Source organism: Coffea arabica, chromosome 1c (assembly GCF_036785885.1).
Source record: "Coffea arabica cultivar ET-39 chromosome 1c, Coffea Arabica ET-39 HiFi, whole genome shotgun sequence".
Taxonomy (NCBI): domain Eukaryota; kingdom Viridiplantae; phylum Streptophyta; class Magnoliopsida; order Gentianales; family Rubiaceae; genus Coffea; species Coffea arabica.
In genome coordinates, this window is record NC_092310.1 from 37,681,672 (window position 1) to 37,706,288 (window position 24,617).

At 34.3% G+C, this 24,617-nt stretch overlaps 1 protein-coding gene across 7 annotated transcripts; it reads right to left on the reverse strand.

The window, feature by feature from the left end:
* Nucleotides 1-1,246: 1,246 nt before the first annotated feature.
* LOC140013778 (uncharacterized) lies at nucleotides 1,247-8,756 on the reverse strand. 7 transcript variants are annotated; one of them, XR_011820679.1, is made up of 8 exons: nucleotides 4,052-8,756; nucleotides 3,792-3,967; nucleotides 3,563-3,677; nucleotides 2,929-3,461; nucleotides 2,756-2,848; nucleotides 2,153-2,484; nucleotides 1,636-1,872; nucleotides 1,247-1,506 (listed from the first exon to the last, which is right to left on the reverse strand). XR_011820679.1 is itself a non-coding variant. In XM_072063910.1 (8 exons), exons 2-4 carry the CDS (start codon nucleotides 3,816-3,818, stop codon nucleotides 3,172-3,174), a joined length of 432 nt encoding a protein of 143 aa, XP_071920011.1. In that variant the 5' UTR covers nucleotides 3,819-3,967; nucleotides 8,427-8,756; the 3' UTR covers nucleotides 1,247-1,506; nucleotides 1,636-1,872; nucleotides 2,153-2,484; nucleotides 2,756-2,848; nucleotides 2,929-3,171. The 7 variants fall into 7 exon arrangements, 4 of the variants coding, with proteins under 4 accessions (XP_071920011.1, XP_071920061.1, XP_071920128.1 ...); XM_072063910.1 differs by having other exon boundaries at nucleotides 8,427-8,756; XR_011820689.1 differs by having other exon boundaries at nucleotides 2,153-2,451; nucleotides 3,792-8,756.
* Nucleotides 8,757-24,617: the final 15,861 nt, after the last annotated feature.

A 24,617-nucleotide genomic window follows, 5' to 3' on the forward strand; every position in this document is an offset into this window, starting at 1 on the left:
GGTCTGTGGGAGCCGCAGAAAGCTTTCTTGCCTATGCAATCTTGTGAGCAAGCCATCTAAAAAGGCAACACATTGGGTGTGTTTCTTCCTCCAATTGAAGACTTGGATTTGGTGGTTTTGCAAGTTGAAGTCTTCCAATAGTGAATTTAGTAGGTGTTTTATTTATGAAAATACTTTCATAATTTTGGCAAACTATTGTGCTATTTTGCCAATTTTTCTTATAATTTGTCTTTGTGCTGAATTCACGGGTTTGTGATTAAAAGAAGTTTAAAAAAGAAATTTTCAGAAGATATGTTAAGAAAGGACGTGGGTGTGTCGGTGAAATCAGGAAATTTTAGGATCTAACGATTGTTTTATCTTTAGAAGAATCATGGGGGCCACAATTGGTTCTGCTCATTATTTGAAGTACTTGAAGTATCGATGTTTTCTGATAAACTTTGTTCCACAACTATATTATCTACTTATCTTATGTAGTGAGAGATAGTTGAGGATAGATTTTCTTCTTTTTAGGAAATTAGTTTAAACGATAAGTTTAGGAGAATAAATAGGGAGGAAAAATAGAGATCGATATCGCTAAACACTCGAACTTTTTCTCAAGAACAAAAGAAACTCTGGTTCTAATTTTATTTTTCTTGGCTCACTACTACAAAAATGTCCTTTTATGACATTTAAAAGCATCATTATAGCTCGATGTAATGACGTTTGATCTATAATGATGCTCTGCTAAAAGTGATGTCCATTCTAACGTCACTATAAGTTTTATAATAGTTCCACGAGTCCTAATTTATAGTTCTGCTAGCATTTATAAACGTCATTATTCTTAGTTTTTATGACACTTTCAAATGATAAGAAACGCTAGAGCACAGTTGAGGTTACATGAATCTAAAGTGATACTCTTAATTGTCATATATTAGATCTATCTTGATGCTTTTATTGTGTAAGTACAATAAGATATTATGACACATTTGCAGTATAAGTAGAATGAAATATTATGACACTTTTGTTGTGTAACTAGATTATGTTGTTCTGACACTTGTTAACATGAAATTTTGTGAATATTATGAACAGCAAAAGTCGAAGTAGTGACGCTTTTAAGTGTCAATACATCATATTGCATTAGCCCTGTATACCATTTGGATTTTTATACCCAAAAGCAGAAATAACGTTTCATCCTGCCTGCACAATGTAGATTCTAATTTTTGGAATAATAAAGTTATTAGTACCACCTTATAAAGGAAAACCAAAGTGATTTACATTTTCATAGTAATTAGCACAATCAGCCAAACTGGTGCAAAAGTACATCATCCAAGCAACTCACATGGCTACTATGTCAACAAATTACATGCAAATTCAGAGATTTTTCAACAGTCATGAGTATTGCAATAGCATTGCCAATACATATCAAAGAAGTAGTAGTTCGACAAGAATTCAACAAAAACGCATTGACAATGCCTTAAAAAAACAACCATTTGACCTAAGGATCCTTTAGTTTTCTTCAAGATTCACCTACAAGTGTCATAAACCAAGAAATAGGAATTACAAATCACATCTATAGCTCTTCTTTTACAGTTTTAATGTTAGAAAATAAATAAAAACTAAGTTAAACAAATGATAAAGATAAGATAAAAAGATTACTAGGTTTATTGGCCAAGGAATAGCTACTCCAATTGCATCGCCAATTTTGAGAAAATTATGGTATGGCCTCATTAGCTCTTCATCATTCTCCACAGGCACATTCACATGGATTTCACACCAATGTGATCCCAAAGGTGTGTCACCAACTTCAGCAGTTGGATCCAAATTTCTAACCACTCCAACAGCACAAATTTTGTTTGAATCAACCATGCTTCTTATTGTAACTTTATCCCTAACCTTGAAAACAAATTTTATAAAGCATATAACTACATATAAGAGAGTAGGCCTTGAACAGAAATTCAATACATAGCACCACAAGAACCAACAAATTTGATATCCTAGCAAAAATGACAGCCACAACAAGTACCACAACCAAAGTGCAATCCATTACAATCAATAATGATATCCAGAACAAGAATCTCAACAATTAAGTAACATATAGCAATTACGAACATATTCATGAAAACCATTTGTGAACGCAGCATCTAAAGAAAGTCATAATTGAACTGTTTATTACCTTTATCGACCAAAGAATAGCATTTGATGACTGTGAAGTAGATCTTTGCTGAGATGGTGAACTTTGTCCTTGTGATCTTCCTTATTGAATTGATTCTAGTTGTTGAATTCTTCGCTCCATTTTTGACAATGCAGTACTTTGTTCCATAACCAAGCGAAAACATGTTGAACGACTTGGTATATCACCCCACAAATCAGATTGTGTAACTCCTAAATCATATGTACGAACTCTTCCACTCCTTTCTTCACCCATTACTTTTGCATACACGTCATTCCTACCCATACTATCTTCTTCTCCTTCTGGAAGTTAATTTTTTAAGCTTTCCATCTCATCTTAAAATTAACAATTCAAAGTTACTATATGCTCGTTCTCATTGTAATAGAAAAAGTCTGTTTATGCATGGAGGGAATAAACAGCAATAGCATACCATTTTTTCCCCAACTTCATAACTAGATGGCACCCCATTAGAATTAGTGTAGCATATGGTGAACATATATGCTCTAGAGAGAGAATGCCTAATCTCTTTTTCCTATATATAATAGTACATCCAAAGAATATATCAGAATAAAAAATTAGATGCTGTTACCAATTTATATGTTATACCTTTTCTACTCAAACTTGAGTAAATAGCTTTTTCCTTGTACTAGGATTCATCTTTTTCTTCCCTCGGTGCTCCTTGTTTGTTGCAGATATTTTCTACATAGTTAAACATAACACAAAATAATTAAGTATAGGCAAATAGAAAAAAGGATCATGACTATGACATCATTTCATACCTTTAACTCTTTCGAAATGCCATTTAGTCAAGATATTTCTCCATTGCTATGGAAGAACTCGTTTTGGTCTTTTAAGCACCTGACTTTCAATTGACTCATTTGGATTGAAATAAGCTTTTTTGAGAGCATGCTTCTAGCTTCTCCGTTTCTTTCCTAATGATTCCTTAACTCGTTCTTCTATACCATTAGGAAGATAAATTTTTTCCTATAATATTGAATACTTCATTAAAAGAGTACAAGCATTCAACTAATATAGTAGATTCGAGAAATAGATACTTTTACTACATTTATCATGTCATTCTTTAAAGACTTGGGAACCTTATGCCAACTATCAACGTCAAAAGGTGCATATTTTTCAATTCTTGCCAATGCTCCCAAAAATTTATTGAATTTGCTTCTATTTGTACCTATTGGCTCACCAAGTCTATTGAATTTCATTTTAATTCGCTTGTTAGTACCATGTCTACCCCAAATATGTCTCATATATGTTGGTCCTCGAGTCTTCTTAGGCTCCTCGTCATCAGAACCACCACCTGCAAATATAATAGACAATTATGACATATTTTTGAAGTAGAAACTATTGTTATAGATATATTTAAATGAACTGAAAAATAATTAGTAATAAATAACATACCAGTGCCTTCCTCATTTTTCAAATTGTATTCATTTTTAGGATCTTCATCACGCAATAGAAAACTCCTTTTTCCTCGATAGCTTTTTCCTCCTCTTGTTCCGCCATATTTGTATAACTAAAATTTTAAATTGTAAATTTATAGAAATAATCAAGAAAGTGTACAGCTAACAGCATATTACCATGAAAATTCATCAAGAAAATGTATAGCTAACAGCTAACGGCATATTACCATAACCAAGTTCACCTTCATCTTCATTTCTACTTGGTTGATTGAACTTGGTTATCACTTCATCAGACACGTAGAGAGAGCAAAATGTCAAGCACTCATCAACTAGGTACCTCTCTGCAATTGAACCTTTAGGCCGACTTCCATTTTGGACATAATTTTTCAAAGTGCATAGGTACCTATGACAATTACAAAAGTAGTAAGTGATTAATAAGGATACTCACATAGTAATAAAATAGAAATTGTAAAGTTATGAAAGTTACCTTTTAATTGGATACATCCAACGATAATAAACTGGACCAGCTATTCTTGTTTCGGTTGCTAAATGACTCATAAAATGCACCATTATAACAAAAAAAAGATGGTGGAAACACGTGCTCTAAATGGTATAGTATAACAGCAATTTCTTTTTCCATGCGAAGCAGTTCCCGAGGACAAAGAGCTTTACAACATAAATCTCTAAAGTATTTGACAGCTTTATCAATGGAGATCATGCCGATTTTGGAAGAAGTTTTCTATTACATAATAGTAACAGTTGCTGCAATAATATGTGATTGTCAAGACTCTTAAGTCCAGATAGTTTGGGAGGTTTCAAATGCATGGACTTTGAAATTGTGGCTGAATAACCATCTAGTACTTCAACCTTTTCAGAATATTACAGAATAACTCTTTCTCCTTCTTATCCAAAAAGAAACATGTTGGAGGCAAGTATGCTCTCCCAAACTCATCTGTAATAGGATGAAGACCTGCTTGTATGCCCATTTCTTCCAAATCATGCCGTACACTAGGGTTATCATACTTGCCATCCACATTCAATAATGTTTTCAATATGCATGACATCAAGACAATGGAGCAACAAATTGTTCTTCCAATATGGCAAGTCAAAAAAATACTTTGTTTCTTCCAATTAAAGGGTAATTCAGTGTTATCATTGACTGCTTTCCAAATTTGATTTTATAAGACCTCAACTTCTCCAAGATCATATCTCTTGTCAAACGAGGTGCTGCAACTCCATGTTTTTCCTTTCCATCAAAGTAACAATTATCTTTTCGATATGGATGCTCCTTTTCAAGAAATCACTAATGACCTATATAACATTGTTTTGAACAATGCCTTAAATGGTGTGAAACGGTGTGCTTATGACATATTGGACATGCTAAATAACCTTTAGTACTCCAACCAGATAACTTAGCATAACCAGAAAAATCACTAATGGTCCAAAGTAAAGCAGAATGCATCTAAAAAATTTTCTTTGATGATGCATCATAAGTGGTCACACCTATGTCCCACAATTCCTTCAACTCAGTTATAAGAGGTTAAAGGTAAACATCAATATTATTCCCAAGTGCATATGGACCGGGAATGAATAGTGACAACATAAAATATGGCTGTTTCATGCACATTCATGGTGGCAAATTATAAGGCATCAATACTACCAGCCATGTACTATGGTTCACATTCATATTTTTAAATGGATTAAATCCATCAGAAGCTAAACCCAATCTGACATTACAATGTTCTTTTGCAAGGTAATCAAATGATTGCCAAATTGGAGCATCTGTAGGATGTCTCATGCGACCATCCTTAGCATGGCCCTCAACATGCCATTTCATGAACGATGCTGTTTTAGATGACATGAACAGACGCTGCAATCTAGGTTTAAGTGGAAAGTGCCACAAAACCTTGTGGGGAACTTTCCTTTTTTCACCAGTAGGATCATCCTTTGTTGGCACCCACCTTAGATGTTTGCGAGTGTCACATTTTATCTTTGATTCATCTTTTCCACAATACAATGTGCAATCATTAGGATAGACATCATATTTTTCGTATCCAAATCCTAGTTCTTTCATTATTTTTTTTTTTTGCTTCGTAATAAGAATTTGGTAGATTTACACCTTCTGGGAGTGCTTGCCTCAATAAATCAAGAAGTATATTAAATACAGAATCGGCCATTTTGCTGAGACATTTAATATGCAACAAGCGCACCAAAAAAGATAGTTTAGAGAATTGCGGGCAATCTGGATAAAAGGGCTATTTCGAATCATTTATTAATTTGTAGAATTTTTCAGCATCAATATTTGGCTATTCTGTTTCTAATCTTTCTCCCATATCTAGGTCTTGGTTTAGAACTCCTAATGCATGTTGTAACAACCCCTACATATCATCTATGGGATTGAGTGGTGGAACTTCATTTGATGAGCCATGTGAAGATGTACGATGCACACTCGATGATAGCTCTCCATGAGCTAACCATTGAGTATATCCCTTAAAAAACCCTTTCCATATCAAGTGTGATTTGGCCTGCTCGTGACAAATATCCCATTTCCACACCTAATGCATGGGCATAAAATAATCTCTCCTATACTTGATAGGTCGCAATTTTGTCATTTATTTTATAATTAATTCCCTCCTATTGTCTTAACAAATATGCATTAATTAGCGGATTCTATTCATTTTTGGCATTTGTGCTTATTGCAAGGAGTTGGAATAAAACATGGTAAAAAGGCGCAAATTTCCCGCTACATTTGCTAATTGAAGCGGGACATCCAGAGTTGCAAAGCGGGGTCACAAAGTCTGCTAACTGATACAATTGCTGGCCATATGTCCTCGGTGAACATGAGATGCGCAGGATTAATTCCTATGGCAATAAGTAAAGGAGTTTGAGTAGTAGTAGGAAGGAGGAGACTAATTCAATTCTATTTCCATATCTAGTGCGGCAAACTTGGAGTCAAATTAGGACACTTCCTTTTTCTTCTTTTGGTAGCTTTTCAAAAAGGAATCAGAGGGCCATAATAGAAGAACTTGGACTTTTTCTTGTTTTTCTTATTCCTTCAGGTAGGCAACTAGGAGGAACATCGGTCATTCTTTTGACTTGGCAGTTCTTTTGCTTATTCTTATTTCCATTGGACCTAATCATCTCAATTGAAGAGACGATGTACGTGACAATTGTTTCTGCAATTTTACATGAGATTGTTTCGACGGAAATGAACTAAATCTCTTTTTCTAGTCAAGGAACAATGGAGGCTTTGGTTCATCTAAAAATTGTGAGATCGAATTAATTTTATTTATTCATCTTATTTACTGGTATTTGCATATTCTCTGATTGTAGTGCTTATGGTTATTTTATTAATTGAGTATCTTGGGTCCGGACGTTGAATTAATTTAGCAACCTAATGTCAATTAGACAGTTAAATCCGTAATTATTTAATTGTTCTAAAATAGTGACAACCGACATGATTGGGTTTGTGTCAGGGGAATACACAGGCTAATCTAAAATAACCCTGGTAGTGTCTTATTTGATTAGAATAGGGCTCCTCTAATGCGTAAGGCAATTGGGGAACTAAATCTTATGGTCATGCCTAGAATTATTTCTCGATTAAAGTAGTAAATAACGGGCGTACCTTAATCACCGACACAGTAAGGATGAGTTAACTGTCATCGCTTATTTGGCAGTTATAACTTATTTATTAGTCAATAATTGGAATTACCTTTACATCGATGATCAATTAGGTGAACTATTGCCGAAGTTATTTCTTGACTAGAGCTTAGTTATTATTAATTTGGTTTTAATAATTTGTCATTTAATTTTTAGTTGGCTATTTATTTTTACATGAACCATTTAATAATTACCATTTTTATCAAAAAACCCCCCCTTTGTTAGTTTGAATTTCGAAAAAGACAAATATCCCCAGCTACTGTGGATTTGACATTTTTTATCACATCTACAGAAATTATATTTTGTTTGAGCAGGTATTTATTACTGCACAAGATCGACAACCTGTCAATACTCTCATTCGTAGATGCAAAATCAAGAAAATCTTCTAAACCAACTTTATACTCATCACTTGATCGTGTCATATTCATCCATCTTTTATCCATATTCACACAGATTCTAATTATAAAAAAAAAAAAGCTTCATTAGCATCTACAAGATAATTCTACATAAACTATAACTGATTTTTGCATGAAACATTTACTTAGATAAGAAAACTAATTTCAGCGAGATTAATAGAAGACACAAATCACTCATGAAACATTACAATAGTAAAGCTACCAAAAGGCAGCTTTTTAAAAGAATTTTACCAACCCAAAAATGCTGTTTTTAAAGCAATTTACTTTCTAAGCCTAGCAAATTTCAAAACAAATCAATTTGATTAAGTAAGACAGCAAGAATCAAGAATCAATATTGCAGTCTATAAATCCTATAAAGCCCATTCCATTTCCACTTCTTATCTTTTAAAATTTCAATATTCTTACAATCTCTGCTATTCTCTACTTTAGACACCAACAAAGTCATGCCACTACTACCAAAAGATGGAACAATAGAAAATAATCAACCACAAAACCTTCTTCCATCATGAAATGGTTTTTGCACAATAAAAGATGATCTATGAACAACTAAATAGAAATAAATACTGTTGCTGCTATTACTAATGCTACATTTTGACAACCTAGTCAACGATCCCTTCAACAAAGATTCAAAAAATTGAAGAAAATCCAGATGCAGAATTGGAAAAGAAATGCTTTATCAGTAGTGGGATTGAACCAAAATGGCAACTTGGAAGAAACCCATGTGAGTAATTATCAGTATTAGGTTGCAAAAAAAGCTATCAATTTTGTCTAAAATGTATCGGTTACCTGGTAGTAATCTTCCTTCAGATGCCGTTGTAAGCAAGAGAAGAAATCTTGAGACTTGGTGATTTCCAATGAATACTGTGGCTCCACCGTTGCACTCTGGGCCTGACAGATCATTGTTGATTATGCTATCTTCTTAAAAGCTTACATGTTTGTCTTCAAATTGGGGAGAATTAAAAATTGGCTGGAAGAAAGAGAAAGAAACAAGGGATTCAGTTGTGAGAGGGGTGAAGGATTTTGATTTTTTACAAAAACAGAGAGTTAAAGTGGTTAAAGGTTTCAGGAGAGAGAACTAGGGTGAACAAATAGTAAAGTTCATTGGAGTAGCTAGAATTTTTCCTGAAAAAAAAAGGCGTTGAAGTGTAGCGCCATTTTCTTTCCCACTTTTGTATTTTACTTTTTACTTCTATTTGGACAAGTTAGAGTGACACGACGTCGTACTCGTTGCTTTCTTTGCCACTTTAATGACATTCCCTACTGCATGTTACATTAACTTTTTGTTATGATACTTTTAGGAAAATGCCATATTAAGTGTGTGACTAAAGGTCATTTTCGTAGTAGTGGTTGCATTTTCTTCATAGAGCAGAACTAAATATATGTCTAGTTGACGAGTAATCAAGAGACGATTTCATGATCAATTGTGAGATCTTTCAATTTCTTCTGTGCTTAATTTTATATGTTCATGAGTATTTAATTATTTCCTGTATTTGACTAGTTACTATCATTTGGGTTTAGTTGAATAATTTGACCAACCATTTAATTGTCTAAATGATTTATTGCCAATTAAGACATCAAGTTCGTAATACTTGATAGTTTAATATTAGTGGCAGATGACACAATTTCCTTACTTCACAAGTAGTTTAATTTGTGTTGTGAAAATAATTAATCTATTTTAAATGAACCTGCATATGTGTCTATTAACTAGAATTGGATTTCTCTAATATTTAAGGCTGTGAATAGATTAAATCCTATGAGTGTCTCTAGGGTTATCTATTTTACAAAGGAAGTAGTTAATGAGTGTCTCTTGATTACCAAGAAATTAAGGAGAGATTGGTGATTTGATAGTTGTTGAATTGCTACAACCAATTTATTTGTGAACATTTGAGTTATTTCTAGTATCAGTGATTAATTGAGTAAATCGTGAGACTCCGAAATTTTACTTGTCTTTATAACTCTTATTTGAACATACTTGCCTTAAATTCTTGGTTGCTTTTACGGGTGAATCATGATTTTTCTCTTATTATATTATTTAACTTGGTGCATGTTAAATTTCATAGTGCATTACACTAGTGTAACCGACTAGTGAGGTGTGTGCAATAAATTTAGTGGATTAGAAGGAATTTTGTGTACAAGGGATTAGAAGGAGCATTAGATATGTTAGTGATTGGAGACAAATAGAGAAACAAAAAGATAGACAATACATCTTTCCTTGCCATTTGTCAACTAGCCTATCAAGTTTGACCAAGACCCTTGATCAAGACCAAGTTTCTTCTTATCTAACTTGAACTCTAGTTTGGATATGCATTTCTAGCTTTGTTATACAATTTTTCCAGCTCTAGTAGTTAATTTCTAGCTTTGCTATGTTAATTTACACCCTTGGAATGCCAATTTTAGCTTTATTAAAAGATGTTCAAGTTTTGGTATGCAATTTTAGTTTTGATGTGAATATTTCCATGCTTTGGTTTGAAATTCCAGCTTTGAGATAACAAAATTTCAGCTTTGGTGTAAGTGATTTGGAGCTTGTTATATATGTTTAAAGTTGATAGTTTTGGGCCTTGATTGAGATTCATTTACTATGAAATTAAGATTTGAATTAGATGATTAACTTGAAGAGATATGGAAACATATTGCTGGATGTTCTCCTTGTTGGTCAAGTAAGGGTTAAGGTGTGAATTTAGGGTATTTTGTTTTCCTCTTGCATATGATTTTATTCAAAACACTTGTTACAATCTATTTCTTTGCATGTATGCTAGTTTTGAGCCAAAAAAAAAAAGAGGTTTAAGAAGGGGAAAAATCTAGTTTTCCAAACTAATTGTTTGCTGAAAAATTTTCACATGAAGCCCTGAACAGCTTTGGGAAATTGGCTATAATTTCGTATAAAAAAAAGTCAAAATTGAGTTCCATTTGTTGCGTTTGAAACTAAACTCATAGGGCTTTCAACGGTATAAAATTCAAGATTTGGTTCAACTCCTATAAATACCAGCAAATCTGCAAAATTTCTTGAAAACCATGACTGTTCTGTTTTTGCACATGAGACGGCAGTGAGTTTGAGCTGATATTTGACTAACCTATGAGTTGAATTTCTTGAAGATGTCTTCTAAAGCCTATTAATGCTTCGAGTCTTTTTTCTAATGGTATAAGTTTTGTGATTTTTTGCCCTACGAAACTCAAGTTATGCTTTTTCCAAAAATGTCACTAAAACTGGTAATTTTGTCAAATGAATTGATTAGGATTTGGAAAACTTTGGGAAAATTTTTCTAGGTTTTAAACCTTAATTTGGTGTGATTTTGGATATTTAAATTGCTCTCCTCACTTTTAGAATACTTATGTTGGATTTTATCTTAAAGTCTTGAACTCAAAGTGAGAAGCATATGGAATACCTTGGAATACTAGACGCGTATGTTCTGGTTAGTTGAATCTAATAAGTTTAAATCTATTGTGATTGTGAATCTTGCCTCATGGTGTGGTAGCGATCAAGGTTATCATCCAGAGAGTTGACATTTAATCTATTAATATCGGTGAGTGTTCTTTGCATGTTGTGCTTCCAATGACTATGTGGAATGTTATGAATATTTGCTTGGATGTTAAATGTTTTTCAATGATCGTTAAATAGATTTTCAATGGGCGAGTGTGGACTTTATCGCACTCGATCTAAGTGAATACGAATTTTCAATGATCAAGTGATTGAATATTACTTGTGCATGAATGCAAGCCTTTGACTGAACTGGGCCCTTGCCCTTTGTTGCCTGTCGACTTGAGTCAGAAGCGGGCTCGGTCGGCAGCTGGTGACCATGGGACACTGTTTTGGTATACTCGAGTATGACCATAAAGTCTGGTGGAGTACTGGCCAGTGAATGAAATGCAATGAATGAAATGACTGACTAAACGAAATGATCACTATTAGAGTTTTATTTTCAAATGTTTTCACATGTCGGAGGACTAAGGGAGAAATGGTCGGTAATTGAATGACTGAATAAATGACTCCAAATGAGCATGTATCCTTCCAATGATTGAATGACTATCTATTTCTGTGCAAAATGTGCAAATTGTTAAATGTAATACTTCCATGTTTTATCTACCTGATTGGTTGTTTGGGAACTTCACTGGACTTTTAACTCATTCTTTTAGTTTTGTTTTCCTTACAGGAGTGGAGGCCGGAGCAAGTAAGCTTAAAATAGTGTGTATAATATTCATGTACTTGTACTTTTATAGATGAAATGTATTTGGGATCTTTGGTAATGTACTCCTATTTTTCACTTTTGAGTTGTAAATTAAGTTGAAATTCTTAGATGAATGAATCTTTTTATGTTAATCTAGAGACGTGAAAGACTATTTAAAAAATATAAGTGAATGAGTCCTGGCTAGAGTTAGGCAAGTAGTCCGCCAAACCCTTGGGTACACCCTAAGGGGAGGTGAGGTCGTCACAAGTGGTATCAGAACTCTTATTAAGCTCATGTCGGGAGAGGATTTTCGGATTGTGGGAATTGACTTGTAAGTGTGGAATGAATCTCTGTTAATGAGGAAAATTAGATGTGCATGTCGGGTAGGAAATTTAAATATGGTTGATTTTCCCTTGGGACTGGCCAGCTCGAGTGGTGAATTATCCTATTTTTGGATTCTTGTACCCAAGTACCAAAGAGTTGATACCTTTATGATGAGTCGATATCATGAGTGAAATTGTGGTAAGCTTTAATGGCAAAGGTCAAGGTACGAAGGATTCTAGTATTGGACTTGAGATTGAACTGATCGAGGGGATTGGATCGAGGAGTGCCGTCCTAAACTAGTCTATTAACTAGTTGGCTAGGGTTTTTGTAGATGGTGGCTAGATTGTTGTGTGTGTTTGAGAAACTAGCATTGTAGACCTGTATCCCTTCTCCTATGACTGTGCGGACTTGTTAGGTGTTTATTTTAGGGTGGTTTAATTGCAACTACATATGTCTTTTTACCCTTCTTGTGATATTAGATACCAGTAGTTTGGTTCTTGATGTAAAAGTATGGATTGGGCTTTGAATCCTATCCTTCCAAAATTGAGAGTTTTGAGACTTTTCTTAAGGAAAAAGGGCATAAAGGAAGACACTACAAGGGTAAGTGGCCATGGTATCTTTTGGACATGGCTTTTGACAATGAGGGTAAAGTGGAGAGTGAGTTAGGGTGAGACCCTTTTAAATCAAGCAGATGGGATTAATTTCTATGCGAGAAGGGTAACCATTTCGTACAGTACCAAGAACAGGAATACACGTCATAGTATCTCGAGATCCCTATTTGTGTTACATTTCTTGCTTAGCTAATTTGATAAATAAAAAATAGTTGTTCATGGATGGCTTGGAATCGAATGAACTTACGAGGTATATGATTGTGTGATTAGTTACTCATTGGATACTTTAATTTGTTTGGCAAGCTGTCATATGAGATTAAGCGAATTGATGATATGACACATTGGGAAGATATATATGAGGAAATAGAAATTCTTCAGGAGGAGAGATAGGTCTAGAAGAAAGTTGGGGGAACATTGGAGGGACGATGGAACCAAGAATGATATCGAAAGGAAACGCAAAGAGCATAATGAAGAAGAACTTGCTATGAAGAACAGAGGAGGGAAAGAAAGAACAAGAACATTTTGTAGCTGTTAAGAATGGGCACTGTGACACACCTCATACTGGAATGTGTGAGTTGAAAATTGGTGCAGGTTTTAAATGTCGTAAACTTGGACATTAAGTGAGAGATTGCCCAAAATAAATGAATGAAGCTATGGGGAATTTGCTACCCTAGTCGAAGTTAGCCCTTTATGGTGTTTTATCTGGAAGAGTTGTATCTGTTGGACTATATGTACCGAAAGTTTTATGTAGTAAGTTGGATTTCAATTATAAACCTTGAAATTGAAGTCTAATGTTTGCATTAGTAATATTAAATGTTTGTATTCTGTTGGCATTAAATTCCTACCCATGAGTTAATTGCTGCAATTTAGTCTCGAATTTAAGTGGGGATTCTTCATTTGTGATTAGTAAGGAAGGAATTTTGATTAGAGAGGGTGATGTGTGGCTAGTAATTTAATTGTAGACATGAGTGGAGATGTATTTTGTGGATTCTTTGTCAATGTGTAGAGTATGTTTTCAAGATCTAGCAAGAGCAGTTAAGTTTCATAGTTATGGTATCGAGTTCTAAATTTATAGCATCTTGCACCTTTTGATACCTTCATTGACCTTCTTTAGTATGTTAATTTAGCTATTACGTCAGTAAGATTTTTCACTAGGCAAGTTTGTGATAGCACCATGAGTAAGGTGAAGCTACTTGAAAATCGGAGAAAACTCTATAGAATCGAGTTTTTGCAAGTTAAGGTTAGAATTTCGAGAAAAAAATTCATTTAAGGGGGAGAGAGTGTGAGGCCCCGAAATTTTACTTGTCTTTATAGTTCTTATTTGAAATTACTTGTTTTAAATTCTTGGTTGCTTTTATGGTTGAATCATGATTTTTCTCTTATTGTATTATTTAGCTTGGTGCATGTTAAATTTCATAGTGCATAACATTAGTGTGACCAACTAATGAGGTGTGTGCAATAAATTTGGTAGATTAGAAGGAATTTTGTGTACAAGGGATTATGTGACAAGAGGTGTTAAGAGTTAATTAGAAGAGCATTAGATATATTAGTGATTGGAGACAAATAGAGAGACAAAAAGATAGACAATACATCTTTCCTTGCCATTTGTCAACTAGCCTACCAAGTTTGACCAAGACCAAGTTTTCTTCTTATTCAACTTGACATCTTATCATTTCACTATTTCTTCTTGTTGTTCCTTGGCCTTGGACGAATTTGGAGATGAGAAAAGAGGAAGAAAACCACAAAAATCCAGCCTTGATTTCTTGGTTGAATCATGAAAAATCCAACGAAAAATCCTAATATACTCCGATCAATCTTGAGGTAAGTTTGGAGGGAAGCTTTTGGTGAAATTTTGGAAGAAGAAAATCTTGCATCCCTCTTGATCTGCTTGTCATCTTTGGAGTTGGAGGCCAAGAGGTAAACTTTGCTAGAAAACCTAATTTTCTTGATGTTTATATGATAATTTACTAGTTTTACATGAGGAACTACTAGGTTTTCTTGATATATGATGATTTCCTAAGTTTACTTGATGAACTACTAGATTTTTAGTTTACTTAATGTATGTTGCTTTAGGGTGAAAAAGGCATGACTTTTATGGAAGATTTCATGATTTTCAAGCTTATATTCGAATTTCCAGGTTTAGGGTTAATTTCCAGCTTTGATCGATATTTTCCAGCCTTGAGTTGAGAGTTTCCAGCTTTGATATGGAGATGTGAGTTTGATATGAAGATATCTAGTTTGAATATGCATTTCTAGCTTTGTTATACGATTTTTCCAGTTCTAGTAGTTAATTTCCAGCTTTGCTATGTTAATTTACACCCTTGGAATGCCAATTTTAGCTTTATTAAAAGATGTTCAAGTTTTGGTATGCAATTTTAGTTTTGATATGAATATTTCCATGCTTTGGTTTGAAATTCCAGTTTTGAGATAAAAATATTTCAGCTTTGGTGTAAGTGATTTGGAGCTTGTTATATATGTTCAAAGTTGATAGTTTTGTGGCCTTGATTGAGATTCATTTACTATGAAATTAAGATTTGAATTAGATGATTAACTTGAAGAGATATGGAGACATATTGCTGGATGTTCTCCTTGTTGGTCAAGTAAGGGTTAAGGTGTGAATTTAGGATATTTTGTTTTTCTCTTACCTATGATTTTATTAAAAACACTTGTTACAATCTATTTCTTTACATCTGTGTTAGTTTTGAGCCAAAACAAAGAGGTTTAAGAAGGGGAAAAATCTAGTTTTCCAAGCTAATTTCTTGCTGGAAAATTTTCACAGGAAGCCCTGAACAGCTTTGGGAAATTGGCTATAATTTTGTATAAAAAAGTCAAAATTGAATTCCATTTGTTGCGTTTGAAACTAGACTCATAGGGCTTTCAACGGTATAAAATTCAAGATTTGGTTCAACTCCTATAAATACCAGCAAATCTGCAAAATTTCTTGAAAACCATGACTGTTCTGTTTTTGCACATGAGACGGCAGTGAGTTTGAACTGAAATTTGACTAACCTATGTGCTGAATTTCTTGAAGATGTCTTCTAAAGTCTATTAGTACTTCGAGTCTTTTTTCTAATGGTGTAAGTTTTGTGATTTTTTGCCCTACGAACCTCAAGTTATGCTTTTTCCAAAAATGTCACTAAAACTGGTAATTTTGTCAAATGAATTGATTAGGAATTGGAAAACTTTGGGAAAATTTTTCTAGGTTTTAAACCTTAATTTGGTATCATTTTGGATGTTTAAATTGCTCTCCTCACTTTTAGAATGCTTGTGTTGGATTTTATCTTAAAGTCTTGAGCTCAAAGTGAGAAGCATATGGAATACCTTGGAATACTAGACACGCATGTTTTGGCTAGTTGAATCTAATAAGTTTAAATCTATTGTGATTGTGAATCTTGCCTCAAGGTGTGGTAGCGATCAAGGTTATCATCCAGAGAGTTGACATTTAATTTACTGATATCGATGAGTGCTTTTTGCATGTTGTGCTTCCAATGACTATGTGGAATGTTGTGAATATTTGCTTGGATGTTAAATGTTTTTCAATGATCGTTAAATAGATTTTCAAAGGGCGAGTGTGTGTGACGCCCCCACTTCTCCCTAAAGCAAACCAAAGAGTATCTGCGGGATGTCTGCCCAACTCTCGCCAGGACTCGATACAATTCCCGTTCAAACTTAATACAATACTAGCCATAACAACAAGATAAAGTAAGAAAAAGAAGTCGCTTCCACAATTAACATTCAAACTTACACCACGAGTTCCAAAATATAACAAGTACCCAATTCTTACATCAGGATCCCAAAATATACAACAGCCAAAAGGTCTAGTCACTTATATTTGAAACCTAATACAAACGTATATCCAACGGGTTCCATCAAGATTCACTTTAGGTCCTTTCCTGTTAAGGAAAACAAATCTACGGGGTGAGCGATTGCTCGTGAGGCCAAGAACACACATGCAAGCACATTGTCCAAGTAACAATCCCAATTAACGAGTAAACCATAATATTTAAGTAATTGACAATTCGAGCCAGAAATTAAACAGAAACAATTCAAGGATATGGTAGCTCTCAGGAGCTAATTTCCACTTGCTTTACTAGTCTCATTCATATACCTTCCCGTGATGACACTCCATCAACCGAGTTGGTATTTCAAATCCGTAGAAATCCACTTACTTCTCATGTCCATCCACCGTACACCGCACCGGGTCCGAACATCATTTGTAAGGCGATACTCCACGAGTATGCCAAACAAGATCTCTCCAATAGATCAAGTTTATCACGTTGTTCTCATGACTTACCGAGATTCCCGACCAGACCCATGCCAGCTCGAGTCTCAAGGTCGGCCTATGAATTTGGGCGTCCCCCATGTTCATTTGTGAGTCGAGGAGATTCACTTCAACGACGTATGCAGCCATAGCATACCATTTCATTTCATTTAATCATTGAATATCATTCAATCATTCATTTCATTCAATATATTTCATTCCATTTATTTTAAATGAGAACGAGTGCGGTAAAGTACACACTCGACTCCATTTTCAAAATCTCCAATCATTTATAACAGTTAAGCATGTATCAAGTACTCATACACTTGACACTTACCAATACAAGAGACAAAGAAGAAATGTTACTCGAAGTTCAGGCATCCACCGTGGGATCCTCTTGAAGGTCCTCTTGGGTGTTTGAGCAATTAATAATGCATTATTACTCAAAATCACTTAAAATTCCTAAGTATCAAGAAAGATTGCACTAGCGTGCAATCTAAGAAAATCTCGCAAGTACGAGTCTTAATTACTCGTAAATCGAGACTCAATGGTGGGATTTTAAAACACAAAAGAAATCTGATTTTTATCTTTGAAATCAAGTGTAAAACGATCAAGTGATATCAAAGGAAGAGAGAGAGTTTGAAAAATTCCATTCTCCTTAAGTTAGGAAATTTCAGATTTGTCGTACGTACTTTGAAAAATCGTATCTCTCTCCCCACAAGTCCAAAATTGAAAAACTTGGTACCGTTGGAAGCTACTTCCAAAGTACTAAAAGTTCCTAGAAGACACTTTTCCATGATTCCAATTGAAAGATATTCGAAATTTGGCCCAAAGTTGCTGTTTTGGAATGCCAAGACAGATTTGGGTTGATTTTCGACAAAGTTTGAAAATTCAGCAAAATTCACACAATGCGAACTAGCCTCTAAAATTTTGAACTCAATTAGAGTTATAATCAAAGTTTAAAACAAAATAAGCGAAACAAGAATCAGAGTTTTGAGCACCAAGATATGATAGCTCAAAGTTGCTGCAAAAGTGAAATTGTTAAGCAAATTTCAGGTTTAAATCACGAACTTTAGGACTTTGATTGAATTTCAAAATGGACTCGGAATGATACCAAACTTGGCAGTATTACACTACCATATAAGGGCTATTCCTCTGCAAACTTTCATAGAAAAATACGTACGAAATCAATTAATAAAATCATTAAAGTCCCACAAGTTTCCAAGGCAAATCTGCCTGGTATGTAAATTTTCCTTTTCTAAATATTCGGCTAATGAAAACATCTCAAATATGGTTTATTTATGTAGACAATGTCAAAGAAACATCCAAGATGTATTTGGTAGGTGATTAACACCAAGAATTTCAAAACAACAAGTCCCAATCAAGATTTAGGCATTTACTAGTCAAAAAGAGGGTTTTCAATCCCTGAGTTAGTTTCGAACTTTGACCACAACTCACTCAATTCAACTTGGAATTGAGTGTAGTTAGTGGCGTTGAAAACTAAATTCATAAATATACAATTTCTCAGAAGAAATTATTTTGAAAATCTGTCCACAACTAGCTCATATTCGAGCATCAAGTCGCTGCTTAAAACAGAGCTTCCAGTAAAATGAGAAACAAAATAGGCAACTTTACAAGGTTGGTACGGATTACTCAAGTGGAATCAGGATGTGCATTTTATACCGTTGGAAAACTGGGAATGTCTATTTTTCACTGCTTCAAACAGCACTCGATTTTGACGTCGGAGCAAAAAGTTAGAGCTAGTTGAAAAACACTGCCAGAGCAATACGGGAAAAATTCCAGTTTTGATGAACTTTCGAAATCACAACATTTGGCCAACCAAATCACGTAATTTTTTATGGAAACCTTCCACACAACCCACACAACATATATACATCGTAAACAAGTCAATTGAACCTCAAAAAAATGCTCTAAGGGTCACGGCATTGATAGGGGCAGAAACGGAAAAATTCCCCTCTTCACTTCCTTTGAGTTTCCGCCCACAATATCACTTATTTCTACTAAATTAAGCACTAATCCAACATTAATAATATCAAAACTCATCAAATCAGTCCATCAAGCCATAGTAGGAGTTCATAGAGCCCACACACCAAATTTCCAACCATCTAAAGCTACCCATGTGAATTTATGAGATCAGAAGTGTAATATAACTTCCATTAATCAAGAATCAAGAGGTTGATCGTTCATTACCTCTTTGGATGAGCAAGGTAGAAAATTTTGGTCCAATGAAACTCAAGAAAACCGTGCAAATGAAGACTCTTTCCTAACTTAACTTGATCACCAAGTGATTTGCAAGTTATGTGTGAATTTTGAGATGATTTGGACAAGGAATGAAGCAAGAATTGAAGAGCTTTGGTTTCTTTTTTTTTTTCCTCCTATGGTGCACGACTGCTTTGAGCAAGGAGAGAGAGAGAGTTGTGCTGAAATAAACCTTCCTTGTGAAGCTTAAATGTATGGCTAAGAGTGTCCCAAAAGTCAACTAGGAATAGTGTGCGTTCGCGCGCGTTTCGTGCCCGATTCTTCTCGGGTTTGTTTCACTAGTGCACTAAACCTCTAATGCACTTCCATTCATACTATTATTATTCACTCTTAATAGTCTAAAAATAAAGTTCTAAAGTCTCTCAATTAATCACGCACGCGAAAATGCGTATTTCCGGATTGTATGCGATAAAGTAGAATTTCCAAGAAATTCTTATAACGATAATATCACTAACTAATAATTGAACATTTAAACATAAAAAAATACCTATTTCAAGACTAATGTACAAGTCTCCAATTTTCCAAGTTTATTGTATCCTCGATTCGATTATCATCTCCAAACGCGAATTCACTATTCTCACTAAACGAGTTTCTCAAAAATTAATTTTTGTAACGAGCCATTTTAAAAATACATGTAAGCCATAGTTCCATGTAATTAGGTCTAAAAAGGTTGGAATAAAATATTCGGAGCAAACGGCCAATTAAATATTTAAATAAGCCAGTAATAGGAATTTAAAATAAGTAAATTTGCGGGTCCTCACATGAGTCTAGTATTACTTTCTCAAATTTTCAATAAATTTATATCTGCGCGTCTTTCGAAAAACTATTGATGCGCGAGCGGTATGCACTTAATTAGAACTCATTCACCTTTAATTCCTCAATTAACTTTTCTTAATCTACTATTGATCATTCTTAATTTTTCCAAGATAATTACACTCTCGAATAGACTATCACCTCGAAACATATGTACTCATTATTTCTCACTTAAACGAACCTCTGAAAATTAAATTTGCTAACGGGACGTTTTAAAAACATAAGGAAGACATTGTTTCATATGAATGGATTTAGAATGGTTGAAATAAATTATTTGGAGAAAACAGGTGAATAAATATTTAAATAAACCAATAATGTTCGATAAAAACAAGAAATTTTTCCGGTCCTCACATCCTCCCCTTCTTAAAAAGAATTTCGCTCTCAAAATTCACATTTAGGACAATATCATTCCCTTCATGGTTAAGCCTATCAGATCAATCACTAACTTACTTTTTCCGACTGATACTTCACAATTTTTATTCATTCAATTAGCAATCAAATCTTGTTTTTTTTTCAATAGGCATTTTAACTTTCGAGTCATAGGGCAATCTAATCGGCCTCATGTCTACCTCATATAGGTAATGTTTTTACTTCTGTTAATCTTAATCCCTATCTTTTGATGTTTACAAAACAAATGGATGATACTAATATCTCTCCAAGAAATATTTTCAGTTATGAAGTTATGTGATTCCATGAACAAGTGCTATTGAAAGAAGACAAATGTTGCTGAAAGCTATCGGACGCTCAAAAAGACTGCATCGGACGTCCGACAACCATTGTGTATCTTCGGACGCAGAAAACCAGCCTACCGGACGTCCTAAGGAATTGAAGAAAAATTCCCAGTTTTACATCATACCTTCGGACGCAGAAAATCAGCTCCGAAAGAATTGAAGAAAATCTCTTAAACTCTCTGTCTGCTGTCGGACACATAAAACAGGGCTATCGGACGTCCGACACTGCCAACGGATAGTTGACTGTTCAGCTACTTTCTATCCGTTGGAAGCATTTATGAGGCACTTTCTTGACTCTATATAAATAGTGGTTGGTTAGATATTTCAAACAACTTTGGTACACTGAAGATACAAAAGATCTAGAGAAATTTTAGTGAGAAAATACTCTTCAAAGAAGATTTGTAGTCTTAGTGGTGTGAGGTTCATTGTAAGCTTTTCATTTGTGAGTGAATACTTCATAAGTGTAGCTCTGTGAGGGTTATCCGAGTGATAGTAAAACTTTCTTGCTTGACCAAGTGCGGCTTGGGGCGAGGAGAAAGTGATCCTTCCTTTGTACACAAGAGTAATTGTAATTCATCAACTTGAAATAGCTCGTTTGAATCAATCTACAAGCTTAAAAAGAGTTGGGTAGTTAATTGATTTGCAATTCTTTCCTTTTTATTTACTTATTCTTACGTTCATGATCTTTAAATTGTTTATCTCTTCTACTCACAAGCACTTGTGCTTTCTTATCAACTGCTCCATTGTGTGGTCGCCTAGAAAAGGGTTGTTTTCGGGCCTTACAATTGGTATCAGAGCTTGGTCTCCTAGAGATTAAGCTCAATCGACTTTGGAGTAAAGATGACAACCAACAATGCTATGTTTTTTGAAGGACATTCTGTCATTAGACCACCTATGTTTAATGGGTCAAATTATGTGAGTTGGAAAGAAAGAATGATTATCTTTTTACAATCTATTGATATTGAACTGTGGTTTATCATTAGTGAAGGTCCATATGATGCCTCTCTTATAGATGAAAATACTCAGAGATCTAGACCAAAAACAAGAAGTGAATTGACTACTATAGATAGAATTCATCTCACCTTAAATGCAAAAGTCATGAATGTATTATATTGTGCTTTAGACTCAAATTAATCTATTAGAGTCAAAGGCTGCAAGTCAGCCAAGAAAATTTGGGATAAACTGAGAGAAATTCATGAAGGTAGTGAGAATGTTAGAGAACAAAAGAAGTCCATTCTAGTTACAAAGTATGAATCTTTCAAGATGCAGCCTCATGAAAATATTGATGAAATGTATTGTAGATTCAATGATCTCATTAAAGATTTAGAGGTGCTGAAAAAAGAATATTCTCTAGGTGAGAAAAATAGAAAAAATCTGAATGCCTTGTCCAATGATTGGGAAAATAAAGTGACTGCTATTGAGGAGGCTAAAGATTTGAATACTATGCCTATTGAATCTCTTATTAATTTTCTTCTCTTATGAGTTGAAACTTAAGATTAAGGTGCAAGAGAAAGAGGATGCACTCACAAGATGAAGATGATTCTGCCTCCCTAAATGAAGAAGATGTGGAAGGTGATGACAATGATATCGCACTCATCACAAGAAGTTTAAAACGAATACTCAACAAGAGGAGATTCAGAAAAGGTGGACCTAGCAATTCATTCCCAAATCAGTTCAACAACTCGAGAAATAAAGGGAAGCTAGAGTTCAACAAAAGGTAAACTGATAAGTGTTTTGAATGCGGCCAACCTGGACACTATGCAAGTGAATGTCCAATGATGAAGAAGAATGAAGGAAGAAAACCAAGATTCAATAAATTTCAATTCACATGAAATGAGTGCAACTCCGATGGTGAATTTGAAGAGGGTGAAGAATCTGCTCAATTGGCTTTTATGGCCATTGGAGATGATGAGGTAACATCTTCTATCTCTCAGTTTGAAAGTGATGATGAAACTGATGATGATCTTGAATCTTTCATTATAAAATTGCATGATAGTTTGACAGAATCCTACGCTAAAAATAAGGAGTTAAAACAGAAAATTAGTTTTTTACTTCGAGATAATGCAAATATTTTTCAACAAAATAAAAGGTTGAAAGCTGAAAATGATTTTTTCAAAAAGAGTGAAACTGCTTTACATTTTGAGCTTCATAGAAAAACAAAGCCTTGTGAATTATTCAAAAAGAAACAAAGTGATTTGAAAAGAAAAATGGATGGTCTAAATGAGTTGCTTAAACACAAGAAACAAGTCTGTTTTCAAAAGAATAGATTGAATTCTAATTCCAACGAATTTGCTATTTATAAGAGAAGACAAGTAAGATTTATTAAATCTGTTCATATAAATAACCCTTTGGTTATGTGTAATTTCTGTTGTCAAAAAGGTCACATGAAAAGTGATTGCTATGTGAGAAAAAATATGAAAAAAGGCATGAAATGCATGTGGATAGTTAGACATGATGCTAACTTTAACAAGTAGGAGATTTTGTTAATCATTGCAGTGATTCTTGTTCACAATATTTTTTTCTTTTGATATTTCTGATACTTTGATCTGAGTTTTTGCTGATATTTTTGAATACTACTGAATCTGTATGATGTCAAAAAGGGAGAAAAAAGAACTATTCTGATCTAACGATGATTTGCTAATCTCTATGTGATATGTTGGTATGTTGGTATTGCTGAATTCTGGTATCAATTCTCTGTTATTGTTGTTGGATTATGGTTGCTGGTTATTACTCTCATCTTATGATGACAAACAAGGGGAGGGATGGATGCAATGTGTAAGGGGGAGTTATTCTGAGATTATGAGTTTGGCTCTTAAAAGTTTTGGTTGCGATGATTGAGGGGGAGCTTATACTTATTTTTGTTTCTTTCCATCCATTGTTTTGTCATCATCAAAAAGGGGGAGAATGTTGATCTTAATCCCTATCTTTTGATGTTTACAAAACAAATGGATGATACTAATATCTCTCCAAGAAATATTTTCAGTCATGAAGTTATGTGATTCCATGAACAAGTGCTATTGAAAGAAGACAAAGGTTGCTGAAAGCTGTCGAACGCTCAAAAAGACTACATCGGACGTCCGACAACCATTGAGTATCTTCGGACGCAGAAAACCAACCTACCGGACGTCCTAAGGAATTGAAGAAAAATTTCCAGTTTTACATCATACCTTCAGACGCAGAAAACCAACCTACCGGACGTCCGAAAGAATTGAAGAAAATCTCTTAAACTCTCTGTCTGCTGTCGGACACATAAAACAGGGCTATCGGACGTCCGACACTGCCAACGGATAGTTGACTGTTCAGCTACTTTCTATCCGTTGGAAGCATTTATGAGGCACTTTCTTGACTCTATATAAATAGTGGTTGGTTAGATATTTCAAACAACTTTGGTACACTGAAGATACAAAAGATCTAGAGAAATTTTAGTGAGAAAATACTCTTCAAAGAAGATTTGTAGTCTTAGTGGTGTGAGGTTCATTGTAAGCTTTTCATTTGTGAGTGAATACTTCATAAGTGTAGCTCTGTGAGGGTTATCCGAGTGATAGTAAAACTTTCTTGCTTGACCAAGTGCGGCTTGGGGCGAGGAGAAAGTGATCCTTCCTTTGTACACAAGAGTAATTGTAATTCATCAACTTGAAATAGCTCGTTTGAATCAATCTACAAGCTTAAAAAGAGTTGGGTAGTTAATTGATTTGCAATTCTTTCCTTTTTATTTACTTATTCTTACGTTCATGATCTTTAAATTGTTTATCTCTTCTACTCACAAGCACTTGTGCTTTCTTATCAACTGCTCC

Excerpts from the sequence above, each read along its gene's own strand:
- LOC140013778 (XM_072063910.1), bottom strand. The coding sequence starts at position 3,818 with ATGAAGATGAAGGTGAACTTGGTTATG. Across the intron at positions 3,678-3,791 it reads TGAAGGTGAACTTGGTTATG|TTATACAAATATGGCGGAAC; the intron begins GTAATATGCCGT and ends TTAAAATTTTAG. Across the intron at positions 3,462-3,562 it reads GAAAAATGAGGAAGGCACTG|GTGGTGGTTCTGATGACGAG; the intron begins GTATGTTATTTA and ends TTATATTTGCAG.